Source organism: Calonectris borealis, chromosome W, assembly GCF_964195595.1.
Source record: "Calonectris borealis chromosome W, bCalBor7.hap1.2, whole genome shotgun sequence".
NCBI classification, from domain to species: Eukaryota; Metazoa; Chordata; class Aves; order Procellariiformes; family Procellariidae; genus Calonectris; species Calonectris borealis.
The window spans coordinates 36,361,482-36,380,230 of NC_134351.1; the positions used below are offsets into that span (position 1 = coordinate 36,361,482).

The following is an 18,749-nucleotide window of genomic DNA, read 5'->3' on the forward strand; positions in this document are numbered from 1 at the left end:
AACTGGTACATGGCCATGCAAGTAGAGGCCAGCATAGTATGCTGAAAAGGATCTATACAGTGATACACCTTCACCTTTTCATCGCCATCTTTCTCATAGAATGTTCAACGGGTCATCACCATAATCTCATTCCTGTATGATCGGCAGGCCTCCCTCAAAATTTTTGCATCTTGCTGGCAATAGTAACTCAGTACTTTGTGCAAGTCAAACATCTTCTCCTGATGAGCTGTGTGCCATTCTAAGAACTGCTTTTTCTCTTCAAGCATCATGCTGTCCACCCCATAATCTTCCAGTGGTGGAAGAGGGCCCACATAACTTTGATTTTCAGCAGTGTTGAAAAAATGGGGGAAATATAACTTTTGCAGCCCTCGATACCCAAAGCTTGGGAAGGCTGCTTAGTTTCATGGGTAAAGAATTTAAAGAGTCTGTGAAATGTATACTCAGGCTGGGTACTTCTGTGTACATGAGCTTACCACCTTGGGTGGTTAATTGCACACACATTTTGTCCTTCAGAAGCTGACTAACAACAAAGTAGCTACCATAGCCTTTGGCATTAAGTGCTAGGAAAGTGTAGCCCCAAAACTTTGTATCCATAAACAACTGAAAAAAGTCCATAAAACATGTGTCCCCTTTAAATTCCCATTCTTTCTCCTTCAGTTTTCCTTTCTGCTCCTTCTTCATCCCAAGGGGCATTCAGAGCTAACTCAATGGCAAAAATATAGTTCATGATACATGTCACGGTTTCCCACATATATTCCATACCATAAATAATATATCCTTGCCCTTCTGGATTTTCAATCACGGGCATGAAACACTGGTGCTGGTTTATGCTACAGATCTGTTTATAGCACATTCTGCACTTCCAGCCTTTACATTCATGATGCTTTTCTACATAGGCCTTACACTTTTCACAGAAAATCAAAGCCAAACAATCAATTTGGTTTTAAATAGCCAGAGCCTTGTGCATCTGTAAGCATTTCCTAGACCCGCACAACAGCCTGAAGCTTGGGCGTCTTATCCTTGTCCCCAAGTTAAATGCACAGTCATGAGACAAGCAGAGCCAGCAATAATATTTACAGCTATGGCCATGGTTATACAATGTATGACAAAGCTCACCCCAAATACCTTCCTGACATCCTTAACACCATAATAATGTACATCATGTAAAAGGAGGAAACAGGTCTTGGGATATCTAAAACTGTCGTTTGGCTTAAAAATCCCCCAACCCTTTTTCCCCACAGATAGGTGGATGATGCATATATTAACATGTAGCAGATCCTCAGACAAAGGGATGTCACTCAGCATGGCCTTCCTGTGCACAGGCCACCCCAGTCTGTCAAGTAGGACTTTTGCTCTGCTTAACAATTCTGCATCTGTCAGGTCCCTCATGGCTGTAAGCACTGCAAGTTTCCCAGAAAAACAGAGATTATTGTCACTGTTATTTAGATCAATTAAATAGAAACACTTTTTATCTATAATTTTGGAATGGAGGACAGACTGCAGGATTCTATGTACCCCACCCCCAACAGCTTTTTACAATAATGACAGCCAGGCGGAAACTCTGATCAAAACACAGTTCTCTCTTACTTTGAAGGAGAGTACCGACCCAGTCTAAAAATTCTGCAGCATTCATATTATTTCAATTAATAGTGGGAGAATATAGTGTCATGCATGCTGACAGCTTCAAGACAGAACTGAGCATAATCACCAGGTTCAAACAGCTGGTGTAAATGATAAAAAATTTGCTTTAGACCCTGAACAAATGTTTCATAAGCTTCATATATTGATACCTGATCTAAATTAACAAATCTGTATTCTTCTACATAACATCTAGCTCCAAAACTCTGGATCGGCCATTCCCACTGCTGAACATGCTCCATGGAAGCCACAGGGTTGGTCTGCTGCCTCCTACACCACCCCTGCTACATTTGAGGGTGGGGGTGAAGCTGGGCTTTCAAATGCCCTTTCAGGACTCGGGAGTGTGTGGTCCAAACAGTAATGGAGTCTGACAACACATTATAAACCAAACTTTACTGAGGCAGTAAGAAAGATGAGCATCAATGCGCCCACGCGGCGACTCACCCGATCACCGATGGCAAACACAGGATCGTAAGCGATGCCATGTCTCTGGCGGACTATCAGGGACACTTGATGTCCGGGTCATCTGACAGCAACAGCCAATCGTGCTATATCTTTATAAATGTATCTATCTATCTATCTATAGATACACGTATACATATATAAGGATACATAAAAAATAGTGTAACTATGTATACATAAATAAAATACATATTTATATATATTTGTACACTCCTTTATATATATATTTCTATATATGTATATATTGTATACATTGTATATAAAAGTATATATTTTTATATCTGAGCATTTCCTGGTCCAAAGGAAGCAGGCAGCCAACCAGAGGGAGAACTGAGAACATGTAGGTATGACAGTGTCAAAAACAGCCCTCAGCCAATCACAAACCAGTTCGAAAACACATGGGGAATGACGCTGTCAAAAGTGGCATCCTCCCTGCCTGCCTGTAGTGAGAGGGGGCTTCCTTTTCTGACATGCTTCTGTAAACAGAAAGGGGTGGCTGGTCCTGCCAGCCAATCACAGGGCTGCCTGAGAACACGTGGGTATGACGATATCAAGAAATGGCTGTCAGCCAATCACAGAGCAGTATGAAAACACATGGGTTTTGATGTTTAACAAAATGGCAGCTCCCTGCCATAAAATGGCATCTGGAAAAAAAAAAAAAAAAAAGAAAAAAAATAGTGGCCCCCTGTGTATGTAGGGGGAAGGGACTTCCCGGTCTGATGTACTTATGGGTAAACTGGAAGGGGCAACTGGTCCTGCTACCCAATCGCGACAGACCACGTGACCAGAAGAGGGGGCGTGACCTCCAGGGCAAATGGTACACATGGTTGCTGGGGGGGGGGCACCCGTTACTTCTTATCTTGGATAAAAGTTGTCCCTATACTACTAGCTAGTCTTGAAAACTAGGTCATTTTCATGTAAATCAGTACATCTGATCACTCAGGATCTCTTTTAATCAACTCAGAACAACAGCATATCAATATATGCAAATTGGAGAGCTTCAAAGATTGTGGATTTTTGCATTGCGTAGAAATCCAAATTTCCCAGAAATTTCAATGGACTCAGTTCTATGTGTTTAGAAAAACATCCAAGAAGTCTGAACTATGCCTGCAGCCCCAGAAATTGCTCTGAATTGCTGCTGTGCCACTGTTGCAGTGAAACTTAAATTTATCAGTGCTGTTCTCAACATATCCAATATGTCTGAGAAGTAGGGTTACCATCCACTGCATTTTCCACCAGACTATAATCCAGAAACCGGAAAGAGCTGTCTGCTGCCCAGTATGACATATGATCAGGATTCCAACAGTCTGCATATTGCTCAAATCTAATATACTACAAGTTGGCTCACAAATGAAATGATCTTCCTAATAGCCTACTCGCATGAAATGCTTAGAACACATCCCACATCATGACAGCAGCCATGTTATTCTGAAGTTGTGTGTCCAAAAATGGCTTGGCAAGAGACAGCAATTCTACTGAGAGAGGAAGGCAAGTTAGGGCTACACTGTCTGTAGATCATATATAATGGGGGGTGGGGTGGCGTTACACCAGCAAACCAAAATGTTTTATCCATCTCCAACAAGCCTGGAATGGGCGAACCCAGCAAGTATACAAAATACATCATCTGTATTAAAAAAATAAATGAGAAAACACCATAATGCCATATCCAAATTATGTAAGAAGGTCCCCTTCCTTATCAACACATATACAAAAAAATCCATACGAATATCCACTTGGTTAGCAAGATTTGGGTCTTTAAACTTCGCAGATCTTCAAGGACCTGCAGAAGGTAACTGCTGTGCACTTTAAATTCTGTGCAGATCCATGCTGACAGAGGTACATGGTGACAATGAACCCAGAACTGGAAGGACAGGAATTGTGACCCTCCTGTCTGAACTCCATGGATGGAAGAAATGGTGCCATTTCTTGGATAAAAAAACAGCAGCAGCAAACAAACCAGACCCCAAACTAAGATACTGTAGAACAATTATATTTAAAAGGATTAACATAGGAAACTTCACCTTGATAGAAGTTTAAATGTTTACTTTTGCATAATGCCTCGCTTTTGTACCCTCACCCCTCAGTGAATACGGCGGGTGCTGCTGGGGGGGAAGAGGGGGAAGGGCCAGGCCGGCAAAGGCGGCCGTGCCCCGCTCACCTGCCGGCCTCGGCCCGGCTCCCTGCCTACAACCTGCTCAGGACTAGCCGCTTCACGAACAAAAGCTTTGGGCGAGATCTGTAACTGAGCGACATGCCGAGCATTTCCCTGACAGAATCGTTGCTATTTTTGCTGTTAGCCAGGCAACCCGTGGCTGAGAGGGAGAACCCGTGCCGGCCGCGGCCAGACTCCGGGGCCCAGCGCTCACCGCCCACTGCCCGATTTCAGCTGCCAGCTCCTTCCGAGACACCTCCCGGCCAGCCAGCCAGGGCCCCCAGGCCGTGCCAGGCAGTGAGACGAGACGAGACGAGACGAGACGAGACGAGACGTCGAAGCCCTCCGGACAAGGAGCCCTCACACCCCCCGCCGCAGACGTTTTTCTCTCAGTTCTTCGGCACCTATCTCAACACCGCACTGCAGGCTCGCAGCGGAGCCCTGGCTCCACCAGGGAATGCTCCGGCTCTCTGCGCGAGACTGAAGCAATAACAAAAGAAAAACACACACAACAGGGAAGATACGCGCAAGCGATGGAGGAAACCGCCGCCACGACTCGACTCGCGCATGCGCGGCGGGGTTGTTTTTCACAAAGCTGTTAAAGTGAGCTGGCAGCGTGCAGGCAGCTGTCTTTGTAAGGAGATCGCAGCGCTGGGCGGCCGCTGCCACCGCCAAAGTTGGGGTTTTCTCAGTAATTCCGATGAAGCGTTTGTAGGGGACACGCTGATCTTGTTGGCAGGCTCTTTGCGTGGCAGAGGCGTCGTTTGGTGTAAAGTGAAGATCGCATTTTGTATGAGACCTTGACTTTTTTTTTTCCTTACAGTATATTTTTATACACTTTGTTATAAAATATGGTGCTGGGGAAGGTGAAGAGTTTGACAATAAGCTTTGACTGTCTCAATGACAGCAATATCCCCGTCTATTCTAGCGGGGACACAGTCTCAGGAAGGGTCAATTTAGAAGTTACTGGGGAAATTAGAGTAAAATCTCTTAAAATTCATGCAAGAGGACATGCAAAAGTACGTTGGACTGAATCTAGAAATGCTGGATCCAACACTGCCTATACACAAAATTACACTGAAGAAGTAGAGTATTTTAACCATAAGGACGTTTTACTCGGGCACGAAAGAGGTAAGCTTTTCACTTATTCATTCACTACATGTAGACATTTTTCCAGAAAAAGACACATCTTTGCATCGTCTTGGTTTATCCCTTTTTAATATGCAGTCTCATAGAGTTCACTATTTCTAAAGATGAGGAAATGCCGGTTACGTTCTTAGGTTTTATTTTTTATTATTTGAACATTTACTTAATATTAAAACCGTGTTGAGGTGCGTTTTCAAAGTACCTGCAAACAGGACTTTCTTAAAATACCTGCCTTTTAACAGAGCCTTTTCATAAGGAATTGCGTTTTTTTGATATGCAATGTCGTTTTTTTTCTTAGTGATATTAGCAGGATTTGTTTTTCTATGGGGAAAATAACTGTTAAATCAAAACCAGATATGCAGTAAATTACTTTCTTGGTAGCATCCTATCGAATCGTAAGTGTAATTAAAACATAACACTAGACTTTTTGACACATAATAGATACAGGTCTGACTTTCAGACTGATATGCGATGATTTTTAAGGTTGGTTCATTGTTGGCAGATAAAAGATTCCCTGGGGCTTACTTTGACATGCTATCACCACCCCACCTGTATTTTTCCATCTCTTCCTTTGTTCTAAGCTAGTATACTTGTAAATTACTTTCATTTCTTTTATTCAACTCCTCTATGGGGGACCCAAATGTAAAAATCTGTCTGAAAGGCCAAATAAGAGTTCATGGTTGTGCGATCGGAGCATCGCTTCTGAGTTGAGGAGTTCTGGAACCTGCATTCAATGAAAACCTGGTCTGCTAAGCCCCTATAGAAACGGAAAGTGCCCTGCAAATTCCCTTATTTTGGGTATGGAAATGGAGTATTACATTGTGAGCGGGATTGTGGGTCTTAAGTTTGGTAATCTATTGTTCGCATAGTTACGTTGTGAAAGTATAAGGGACTCCAAGCTTGTTTTTTCTGAAGTTTCCACCCTTTGTTAGAAGCGGTTCAATCCTGTTTGGGACCGGTCCTGGGGAGAAGGGAGGGAGTACTCCTCCTCTCCGCAGATTGGTTGCACACGTCAGGTGGTGGCGATGACTTAATTCCTAGCACAAGAAAATGTTAAAACTGATTACGTAATTTGGGTCGGGTGTTTTGGTGTGTTGTTTTGGTTTTGTTTTAAATATGCAGCATATTTACTGCAGAGATCCTCTGCAGTAAAATGCAATTTTTAAAGAAGTTCGACTATAGATTGCATTGAGCCTTTTATTAAGCACTTCTGAAATAAATACTGTAGCAGAGTGGAGTTGCTATTGATTTTAATTATGTTATCGTGATGCAAGCAAGCGCGGGTCACTCATGAGGTGGCTTTGTAGCTCAAATGTTCTTTATACTGCCGCCTTAGAAATAATTCTCTCATGTGAAAGTTCGTTCACCTCTGGTTTGCAGATGACAGAAACGTGCAAACATGCACGAGTCGTTCATAGCAGGATGTATGCTTACAAGTAGGAGGGCGACCCCATGCTTCTGTCTGCTTAAGCAGCAGCAATGACTTTGCATGTGGACTGTAGATCCAAATGCTGACCCCGATAGTAGGTGCTTGGTTTTGGCTGAAAAGGGAACAAAAGGTGGCAGGGAAGGGACAGATCTGACACGTTCCGACACCAGAAGCGAGACAGGGTGCGCACCGCTGCATGTGCGGCACGTAAAAACTTAAGCAGTTGTCCCGGGACATCACTGCCCCTCCCTCGGCTGCAGGGGCAGGACTGCGAACGCCCGCCGCACGGAGTGGAGTTTAACTCAACACCTCGTACCCTAGCATAGTCCGGAAGGCCACGCCCTGTCCCCGCCTTGTCATTGGCCTGCTGGGGTTTGTTAGCCTGTTGCTAAGGCGATGCCAGCCGCTGATTATAGGGGGCTGGGACGTGGGGGAAGAGCGAGGCTGAGGGAGCAGGTTCCCCTGCCCGCACTCTGGTGTGTGCTGGGGGCGGGGCGAACGGGCTCTGGCCACCCCGAGGTCAGCTCTGTGCGGGGTTGGGGGCGCTCCGGGCCCCGCTTCCCTGAGGAGTTACAGAGTATTCACGGTGGGGGAGGGCACTATCTGTGAAGCGAGGAGTACAAATTTACCTTGCTGGGAAACCGGGGGGGTGGGGTGGGGCGGGGCGTTTCAATTCAGCAGTTACTGCTTTCTCCCTTGCTGCCTGCCTTCCCCCCCCCCCCCCCCAGTTATGGATCCGATCGCGGCCTTGGTAGGACGCTGGGGGCGCTGCACTGCTAAGGGGGAGTGCTGTCACCCTGGTCACTTTTTGTTGGGAACGGGGCCTGCCTGGCAATGTCGGCCTTGTCGGCTCAGAGGGCACGCTGCCTTTCTCGGGAAAGCCCATCTCTGGGGACAGACAGACAGAAGCATTCAAGCTCCTGCCGCGCACATCCACTGGGCCAGCAAGGAGCTGTGAGCAGGGGCGGCCATTGGGACCCTGCAACCTCTCACATCCCTCACTCGGTTGTCTTTCCCCTCCCGTGCCCCCGGCCAGCACTATCCGTAATCGCCTTTCGGTAATGGTCAGCACATGCTCCTGAGAGAAGTGCAGGATTGGGGTGTCGCCTTGCACATAGTGCAGGGCAGGCCGGGGCAAGCCAGCAGCATGGCCCTGTGGTATATGACGAGACCGGATGTTGAGGCATGGGTGGTGCCCCTCCCTCTCTCCTTACCTCTGCGGTAGTCAGGCTAGGCTGTGAGCAGAGTTGCTGAGCAAACGTGGTGGGGTGTAATGTGTACTGTATGTATATGAGTGGCTGGCAGGAGATCTACTCGCGCCTGTTTAGGCCGGTCCTCTCCTGCTCCAGCCTAGTCTGTGATTGACAGCTCAGTACTTGTTTACCACAGTTCTGCTGCTCAGGCTCAATGGGACTGCTGATCTGGCAGGAAGGAAGTGAAGAAGGGATGAAAAAACTTATGTGCAAGGAAAAGATTATTATTTTTAATTTTTTAAAAAACAAACAAACAAAAACCTCCAAGTGTTTTTTAACAAAAAAGCATTATACACATTGTTTTGCTCTTTCAGTGTATTGAAGATTCTTATTTCATGACATTACGTGCTGAGGATGCGTTTGTGTAAATAGTGTTCTAGTGGTTTTATATTTTTGCATAGTTTTTTTTCAGCATTTCTGGTGCACTAAAGAAATTAGAGCATCAGCATTTTTGTAGGACAATGGGAACTAAAAAAAATCTTAAAATGTACCAACATTCCTTCATGATGTTTCAGACTATTAACAATAGGTAGTGTCTTTTGCATAATCCCACTATATGTGTTTTTTTTACCCCAACCCTTTTGTATATGAGATGCTCAATTATTTTCTCTAAATAACTTTCTATTTTGATGGAATCAGCATTTTTCTGGTTTTATGGTAATTATATCAGAACAAACCACAAATTTGTTGGAGCATTTAAAGCAATACAAGGAATCATGACTATAAACCAAGGTCAGCTTTCTTGTTGAAATTAGGAAATGTTTGGGTCTTTGCTATCCAAGCAAAATCGAGCTAAACTTTGAATTTTTGATACATTAGCTCTAAACAACATTAATTGGACAGCTTGCCACCTTTTGTGCCCCTGAATTTGTTTGGTACTTTCTAGGTGGTGCTTGTGCACTTTTAAAAAAATCAATTTTTGGACACTTGCTAGGCAGGAGATAGAAGGAAGCTGAATTACTAAATTTAATCTATTAATGTAGCAGACTTAATACAAGTTAACTTCTGCTTTTATGTAAGGTTAATCTTGGAATCTCACCTAACCTTAAAAATTCTGCAGCCATACATCTAGCAGTTAATACAAATGGGCTGGAGAGACTTGTTTCTGGGACGCTGTGTTCTTAGTATTGTAAAGAATGTGTAAATCCCTCTTATTCTGGAAAAGAAACCTATATAATATATTATGCTGTGTAAAATGTTCACGGGTGGAATAGCATATTGAGTTTTTTCCCTCCTAGATGATGACAATTCTGAAGAAGGCCTTCACACCATTCATTCAGGAAGGCATGAATATGCATTCAGCTTTGAGCTTCCACAGATGTAAGTACTTACATGCAGTACACAGCTTGTGTGAGAGAAGGCTAAGATACATACCTGCTTAAGAAAAATTCTTGTGGGTGGAGGGGAAACCTTTTCAATGGTAGTAGTTGTGCTCAGACATGTAATAGAGGACATAATCTCATTAAACTGAAGAGGTTGCTTTTAAACTGGTTAAGAGTTTTTTTCACAAAACAGGAGTAATTGTTGCCCGGTTGGTTACTCTCTCTTTTGACTGAGGTCTATTGACTCATTATGTCTTGTAGTATTTTACCCCTTCACAGGAGAAGGGAGGGGAACTTGTGTCATTTGAGTCCTGCAGAGTGGCTGAGGTATCTTCTAAATGAAACAAGATTTTATTGGAGCCATGCAGGCCATCAGAACTAGTGATAAGATAACAGCTTAACTGTTCGGGCTCAGTCTGAAACAGATGTGGCAAGCTTAACCACATTTGAACAAAATAAGATATTTTTTCTAGTTTAAATAGGATATATGTACTCAGGCTGACCTTTATGCAAAAAGCCAGGATGGAAATAAGCAAATGGATGGGTGGATGAAGCAAGAAACATTCCCATACCTAATCCCGCTTGTCTCAGAAAGCAAAGGTGAAGCAAGAGTGATAGCAGAAGTCTTAAGATAAATTGCCACATACACACACACACACAAAAAAAAGTTTGAGGTGTCTAATGTATACATTGTGAAGGGAAGATTTATACGTAGAGGAGTTGCCAACATGGAAATTAGCTAAAACACAAGTTGCAGGAAAATTTAAATATAAAGGAACAGAGAGAGTCTGGAAATAGATGAAAGAAGGGAGGCAGGAGGAGCCTTTTACTGTAAAAGCCAAGCGCTGAAGTCATTAAGGTTAAAAAAAGTTGGCAGAATATTAGACTAATACCTAATATTAAAGCTAATAAACCATCTGCTTATTAGAGGGACTGGCTTTAGCAGAACCTGTAGATGATAAACGCTTTTACGGATCAGTTTCAGTGAATAGCACAGGGTTTTACAGTAGATATTATTGGAACACTGAAGAAGACCCATATATATGGAGACTTTTAGAAGTCAATTTAAGGTTCAGGTGAAAATCTCATCTATAAGAAGTGATAAGGATGATACCGATATTCCCTTGAGTTAGAAGGGATGTTCAAATATGAAAGAACAAAACAGTATATGTGAAATGGAATATTATGTTTGAGATTAAATAGATGACCAGTAAAATATAGCACAAGCATTGATTAAAACACTAAAGCTCTTTTCAAGTGACTTGAAGGAATAACTATGAAGCCATCTTTGATAATACTGAAAAAATGAAGGCTGGTAATAAAAGGCCTGAAGAACACTAGTTTGCCACTGCCTCCTTACTGTTTCTTGCTATTTTGTATCCATAGAATATTTCTAAAATTTATTTAAAACAAAACCAATGTGGTGGGTTGACTTTGGCTGGCTGCCAGCTTTCCATGCAGTTGCTCTTTCACTCCCCCTCATCAACAGGACAGGGAGAGAAAATAAGATGGACAAGCTTGTGGGTTGAGATAAAGGCAGTTTAATAAGAAAAACAAAAGCTGTACATGGAAGCAAAGCAAAAATGAGAATTTATTCACTACTTCCCAATGGCAGGCAGATGTCCAGCCACTTCCTGGAAAGCAGGGCCTCAGTATGTGTAGTGGTTGCTTGAGAAGACAAACACCATAACCATGAATGTCTCTGTGAGCCCTGTCTGTCTCCCCCCCTTCAGCTTTTATTGCTGAGCACGACCTCATATGGTATGGAATATCTCTTTGGTCAGTTTGGGTCATCTGTCCTGGCTATGTCCCCTCCCAACCTCTTGCCCACACCCAGCCTATTGGCCTTTGGGAATGGGGTGTTGGAGAGACAGCCTTGATGCTGTGCAAGCACTGCTCAGCAATAGCTAAAACATTGGTGTGTTATCAACACTGTTCTAGCCACAAATGCAAAGCACAGCACTATATGGGCTGTTATGAGGAAAGTTAACTCCATCCCAGCCAGACCCAGTACAACCAAATACAAAGCAATAGTGAAAAAAACAAGACACTGACTGTCCTTACTGATTTTGCCTTAAAGGATACTGGGGCAGGATGAAACACTGAAGACTGATTAGAAAATCCTTTCATTTGTGTTATTAAGAAAAAAAAGTAAACATTTCAGATGTACAAATAGAGATGTCAAACCTGTAGCAGAAAGAATTATTCTAGTGAAGTACTAGCACAGCTAGTATTATTCCCTATAGAAGTTAGGGAGGGAAGCTTTGCCCATAACTTATCTTTTATTATGATGCATTTCAAACATAGTGCAATATAAAAATTCTTCCTTTGAGATTAAAGGCAAAAAAAGTTAGGAAAAGACAAGTTACAGTTAACTGGACATGACTGGAATATAAAAATCTTATGTCCTTCATCTTATGATGTTGGGGGGAGGGGGAGGGGAGGAAAAACAGGTAATGCTGAAAGGTTTGGAGTCCCTTTCCACATCTTTTTTTCCCTCCAACTCCCCAAAAGGACTTCCTTTGTCTTTCAGCGTTCGGAGCAGAATAGTCTTTATCTTTTTAGAGATATATATATATATATATATATATTTTTAGATAGATATAGATATATATATATATATATATAAAAAAAAAAAAATGTTTTAAGATGGCCTCATCAGGGTAAAGGAAAAATAGAAGATGCTCAAAATAGCCTCTCTATTCAGAACTCTAAATTGAAACATTTAGGCAAAACAAAGGCAAAACAAACTACAAAAGCACTCGGTTATAGCTAAAATAAACCACCGAGATACCAGCCAAGTAAATAATACACAATTATTTACAGAATACAATGTCCAAAACAATAATTGGATGGTACTAATGCTAATTTTATTTGGTGGTCTTAATTTGACCTTAAAAGGGCATGCTTTATTCTACACTTGAAAGTGGCCTCTTAAGTCTAAAGGAAATGTGTACTCTTCTGGCATTTTCTAGCACAATTCTTTAATTGACTCTTAAAACTTCTACAAAACTACCGTTGGATGAATTGGAGATGATATTTTCTCCCAACTTTAGTCTTATGTTTTTCTGAGATATGGAAACTTTGCAAATAAGTTATGCTTATTATGATGCACTAAAAATACAGTTCTACATACTAATTCCTAATCTGATCAATTGTATCGTTATTGGAAAGAGAGAAAAATTTTACTCAACTTTGACCTTTGTCCTGCACAGACCACTTGCTACCTCGTTCGAAGGCAGACATGGCAGTGTGCGCTATTGGGTGAAAGCTGAATTGCATAGGCCTTGGCTTCTACCGGTAAAATTAAAGAAGGAATTTACAGTTTTTGAACATATAGATATCAACACTCCTTCATTACTGGTAAGAACTGACAGAATTACTCATTCTTTTTCTGGCATAAAAATAATGAAGTATAATAACTGAAACAACATCAACATGTAATTTTACCTAATATTTATTTGCTAGTTAGCTCTTCTTTTAAGTATTATATCAGTTTAGCAACTCTTTAACTGCTGGTATTTTGAAGGCTAAGTTATCCTGTACTTGGAGTTGCTTGATTTTTACGATACATAAAATGCATTTGTCAATCTAAATTGATACTACTAAATTGTAGAATGTCATTAAGTAGGAAAATTTGGTGAACTGTTCCTCTTCAATTATAAATAAAGAATAATCTATGGAAGGAACGGTGCAATTCTTAATATTTTAGTGAGGGACTGCTAACTTAAAAATGCAAAGTAAAAAATTTACTGCAGTGCATAATTGATAATTTCCATATGGATAGTTTTCTACTGATGGGGAGAAATTATCACAATTCTGTATAATCCTTTCCTGAAACTTCATTTTATTAAAATAACTTTAATATCACAACTGCTTTCAATGAGGATTTGATTTCAGTCTGGCCTAAAATTCCTTTATTTTATCCCTTCTTCAAATTTTAATCTAGAGGAAAAAAAAATTTAGAAGTCCATTGAAATAGGTTTCTTGTGTGTATGGGTGAAAAATCAGGCTTGCAAAGGGACCTTGCACAAACTCCATTAAAATCAAAGGTGTCTAATTCGACTTTAATGGGCTTTGGATCAAGCCCTAAATCCTGATGTTGTGTAAAATAAGTCTTTTTAATATAGATGAAACAGGATCATTCAGAAACCGAGGAAATAGCAGGAGTCAAGATTACAGTAGTTTAGCTTAGTTATTTTGTTTCTGAAATACAGCTTAATGGAAAGTGCGAAGATGTTCTAATTTACTGTTAGTTAAATGAAAAGCTCTGCAACAGTATGTTAGGATGAAGCCTTTTGTTTTAAGCTATACAGTATTTATTTTTAGTATTAAAAACTGTTTTAAGTATGGCTGTAGTATGGAGGATGGCAGAAAAAGCAATACTAATACAGCAATGGAATTAGGACAAACATTGTATTTGTATAATGCTGTTTAAATTCCTTGAGACTTTTCCTATGAAAGTAGCTTTGTTTATCAAAATATGTAATAATAAGCGCATTATGAAAATGATTATTTTCCTGTGTTGATTTAAATACCTGAAGAGATTCATGGAGCTCCTAATTTAATGGACAATATTTTTCTCTTCTTGCAGTCACCCCAAGCAGGCACAAAAGAAAAGACTCTATGTTGTTGGCTTTGTACCTCAGGCCCAATATCCTTAAGTGCCAAAATTGAAAGAAAGGGCTACACCCCAGGTATGTAATAGAAGTAATTATAGGATATGTTTTTCCTTCCCTTTTAAAGCTACAGTTTGTACTTAGTGGTTTTATATAAATGAAACATTAAGAATATTTTTACCACCTCAGTCTGCATTTAGCAATCTTCTCAGTATAGTCTGTTAACTAAGACAGCACTACTTGTATCTCTAGATTATTAAAGGACCTAATCTATTAGACCGGTATATTTGGGGTGGTTTTTTTGTAGTTTTTTTTTCCTTTTGGAACAGCTCATGGGGATCTTGCTTCTATTAGCATCAGTGGATGTTTTTCCAGGTAGAGCAGTGATAGCAGCATCTGGTGCGTTATAACAGTATACAGAATGTGACAGTTTGCTTAAGCTGCCTTGTAAACGTAAAGAGAACGTGAAATTCTGGGGTTTTTTTTTGTTTGTTTCAGGTGAATCAATTCAGATCTTTGCTGAGATTGAGAATTGCTCTTCCCGTATGGTGGTGCCAAAGGCAACCATTTACCAAACACAGGCATTCTATGCCAAAGGGAAAATGAAGGAAGTCAAACAGCTTGTTGCCAACCTCCGTGGGGAATCCTTGTCATCTGGCAAAACAGAAACCTGGAATGGCAAACAGTTGAAAATTCCACCTGTTTCCCCTTCAATCCTTGACTGTAGTATAATCCGTGTGGAGTATTCATTGATGGTATGTTGGGCGGTCTGTTTCACTCTCGAGAATGAGTAGCTTCCAACATTCCATACAAATACCTAGCACAGCATTTTGTGATAATTAGTTATGAAAGAAATACATGTTCTGGTATTAGTGCATAAATATGTAACAAATATTCAAATTAAAACTTTTTGTTTGCAACTTTTTAGTTAAATGTATTTTCTTTTTATTCTAAAGATTTGCTAAGTAATAATTTAGAGTAATTTGAGTTTTTTTAATAGTAAATAAGCCTCAGTAGAATTCAAGTTGAGTATTAATCACTTGAATTGAATGTTTCCAAGACTTGGTTTGAGAAAATATTTGCTAGTGCTGTTCAATTGAGAAAAATGAACAATTAAACACATACTTAAATCAGTCTTTTCTGGAAAACACCACCAAAGGACAAGCTTACAGTTGCAGTCAGTAATATATAAGCATGTGCTTGAAATATCTGCTTTAGTAGATGATGATGGACAGTCAAACAGGGGCCAGAGCTAGAATACTAAATATAGTTTAGAAGGGACATGGTTGTGTTCTGCACTGTGTTTGATTGTAATGCCCTCTAGGGAGTCTGCACAGTAGATTGGATTTTTGGCTCTTTCCCTTAGCATGCTTCCTATGGATTAAAATCCTCGCTAGCTTAAAAAACATCTTAGCCAGTATTAAAGCCATCATAGTTTATAACAGAGTTTCCTAACCTTTTTTCTAGACAAGAAAATTGTCAGTATTCACCTTGACCCAGTCCCTGAGTGGGTTTTGGGTATTCTGTTGTTGTGTTTTTTTTCATTTGTTTATGGGTGTGCACGTGCACCTGAAGTTTTGAGAAAAATATTTCAAATATGGCTTGAGTTAGTGCAAACTCCTTCAAACCTGTCTGAAGTTGGTCAACTTTATAGAGACCGTAGTTCTGTCTGGAAAGCAGAAGATTTTCTGCATGGATGGTCTCTACATGCATACCAAATCTAACACTTTACTGACTTATTGGACTACTGAATATGCGAAGCTTAACATAAAAAAGCACATGCAGTAGATCTAACTTTGTGCTTCCTACAAAAGCAGATGCTCAGAATAGCTGCACTTCCCATCCTCAGTAAGGATCATTTAGGATTTAGATACACTATAGATGATGGATGTGTTATACAGTAACAGTGCATATGTGTATTGGAAAACTACTGGATTTATGGCAGCCTTGTCAGAACCCAGAACAGAAGGTGTTAGAGAGCTGTCCCTGCTAGGGCAGAGGTTTCAATGCTGATGGAGCTTCAGATGGTGGCAGCAGCTCTCCAAGTCCCAGGCTGCAGGGACTGCCTGGGGACTCTGATGCCAGGAGAGATGGCTCTCTGTCCTGCAGGAGGTATGCTGTCTTGGAGGAGCTGTGTCACCAAACGGAGGAGTTATGGGAGGAAGTGAGCAGGCTGTGCAGCATCAGAGAAGGTGAAAGGGAGATGGACAGGATCTTTTCTGAGACACGCAGAAGCTTGAAGAGCCCCGTACCCCAACTGCAGTAGAGATGCAGGCAGTGTCCACCCTTAGTATTAAGGTAAGTGCAACCTCTGGAGAGGGTGAAGAATGAAAGCTGGTGGCTTCTGGCATTAAGAGGAAGGCTTCTGCTCTAAGAGCTTACAACTCCAAAATAGGTTCACTGCCCTCAAAGTTGAAGGGGAGACAGATGTGTTTTCAAGCAAAGGATCTGATTCACCTGATCGTAAACCATGCAAGACCACCAGGAAGAAGCAGTGAGTGATTGTAATGGGTGACTCCCTGCTGTGGGGGGATGGAAGCACCCATCTGCCAACCTGACCTATCATCTAGAGAGGTTTGCTGCCTGCTGGGGTCCTGGATCTGGAATGTTGTGGAGGGACTACCAAAGCTTGTCCAGCCCTTTGACTACTACCCCCTGCTGTTATTCCACGTGGGCACCAATGATATTGCCAGGGGAAACCTGGACAGTATCAAAAGTGATTACAGAGCTCTGGGGGCTGCAGTCAAGGGCATGGGGGCTCAGGTGGTGTTTTCCTCAATCCTGCTGGTGAGGGGAAAGGGTGTGAGGAGGAGGGCACTGATAATACAAGTCAACAATTGGCTGTGGAACTGGTGTTGGCAACAGGGTTTTGGGTTCTGTGACCACAGGACCCTGTTTGCAGATCAGTGTCTGCTTGGGAGAGATGGGATCCACCTCACTAAGCAGGGCAAAACTATTTTTGCCGATAGCATGGCTGACCTCATAAGGAGGGCTTTAAACTAGGAACAATGGGGGAGGGAGAGAGTTACCAGCAGCCCTGTGAGGGAGTGATGGACAGGGTCGATGAGCAAAGGGCCTGGGCTAATGTGAGAGGAAGGGATCTGTGATAGGTTGACCTTGGATGGCTGCCAGGTGCTCACCAAGCTGCACTCTCACTCCCCTTCCTCAGCAGGACACAGGGAAAAAATAAGCTGGAAAAGCTTGTGGGTCAAGATAAGGACAGGGAGATCACTTAGCAATTACCATCATGGGCAAAACAGACTCGATAGGATGGTGAGAAATAAAAACAAAACTAAAAACACCTTCCCCCCCCACCCACCCCCTTCTTCCCAGACTCAACTTCACTCCTTCATTCCTGACTCTTCTAACTTCTCCCCACTGCCTGCCAGCAGCACAATGGGGGTTGCGGTCAGTTCATAAAGATTTCTCTGCTGCTCGTTCTTCCTCATGCTCTTCCCCTGCTCCAGTGTGGGGTCCCTCCCACAGGATACAGTGCTTTATGAACTTTTCCAGCATGGGTCCTTTCCACGGGGTGCAGTCCTTCAGGAACAGACTGCTCCAGCATGGGTCCCCCACAGGGCCACAGGTCCTGCCAGAAAACCTGCTCCTGCATGGGCTCCTTTCCACAGGCCACAGTTCCTGCCGGGAGCCTGCTCCTGCATGGGCTCCTTTCCACAGGCCGCAGTTCCTGCCGGGAGCCTGCTCCTGCATGGGCTCTCCATGGGCTGCAGCTTCCTTCAGGGCACGTCTACCTGATCCAGTGCGGGGTCCTCCATGGGCTGCAGGGTGGATATCTGCTCTACGATGGTCCTCCATGGGCTGCAGGGGGACAACCTGCCTCACCATGGTCTTCACCACGGGCTGCAGGGGAATCTCCGCTCTGGTGCCTGGAGCATCTCCTCCCCCTCCTTCTTCACTGACCTTGGTGTCTGCAGAGTTGTTTCTCTTTTTTTTTTTTTTTTCTTTCTTTCTTTCTTCCCCCCCTCACTCCTCTCCCTTACAGCTCTTGCTCAGTGTTTTTTACCCATTCTTAAATATGTTATCACGGAAGTGCCACCAGCATTGCTGACTGGCTTAGCTGGAACTGAATCTGACAAAGGATGTCAAAGACAACAAGAAGGGCTTCCTTTTATCACCTATGCATTTATAAAAGGCTGGGGAAAATGTGGGCCCATTGCTCAATGAGATGGGGGACCTGATGACACAGGATGTGGAAAAGGCTGAGGTGCTGAATGCCTTTTTTGCCTCAGACTGGCCTTCAGGAACCCCAGGTCCCAGAGACTGGGGGAAAACCTGGAGCAAGGAAGATGTGCTCTTGGTGGAAGAGGATCGGGTCAGGGAATACTTAAGCAAACTGGACATACGTAAGTCTATGGGCCCTGATGGGATGCACCCACAACTGCTGAGGGAGCTGGCTGATGTCATTGTGAGACCACTCTTGATAATCTTTGATCGATCATGGTGATTGGGAGAAATGCCTGAAGACTGGAGGAAAGCAAATGTTACTCCTATCTGCAAGGAGGATCCAGGGAACTGCAGGCTGGTCAGCCTCACCTTGATCCCTGGGAAGGTGATGGAGCAACTAATCCTGGAAACCGCTTTCAGGCACATGAAGGACAAGAAAATCATCAGTAGTAGTCAGTATGGCTTCATCAAGGGGAAGTCATGCTTGACCAACCTGATAACCTTCTACAATGAAATGGCTGCCTTGGTAGATGAGAGGAGAGC

The 18,749-nt window shown here is 42.5% G+C and overlaps 1 protein-coding gene across 1 annotated transcript; it reads left to right on the forward strand.

Annotated features, from left to right (window-relative positions):
• The first annotated feature begins 4,082 nt into the window (after window positions 1–4,082).
• LOC142075071 (arrestin domain-containing protein 3-like) lies at window positions 4,083–17,666 on the forward strand. The gene is made up of 6 exons (XM_075136081.1): window positions 4,083–5,383; window positions 9,319–9,400; window positions 12,618–12,765; window positions 13,997–14,099; window positions 14,520–14,776; window positions 16,131–17,666. Exons 1-6 carry the CDS (start codon window positions 5,104–5,106, stop codon window positions 16,215–16,217), a joined length of 957 nt encoding a protein of 318 aa, XP_074992182.1. The 5' UTR covers window positions 4,083–5,103; the 3' UTR covers window positions 16,218–17,666.
• Window positions 17,667–18,749: the final 1,083 nt, after the last annotated feature.

Coding starts and splice junctions, on each gene's coding strand:
- LOC142075071 (XM_075136081.1), top strand. CDS start 5,104: ATGGTGCTGGGGAAGGTGAAGAGTTTGACAATAAGCTTTGACTGTCTC. Junction 14,100..14,519: donor AAGAAAGGGCTACACCCCAG/GTATGTAATAGA, acceptor TGTTTGTTTCAG/GTGAATCAATTCAGATCTTT. Junction 14,777..16,130: donor GTGTGGAGTATTCATTGATG/GTATGTTGGGCG, acceptor TCTGTCCTGCAG/GAGGTATGCTGTCTTGGAGG.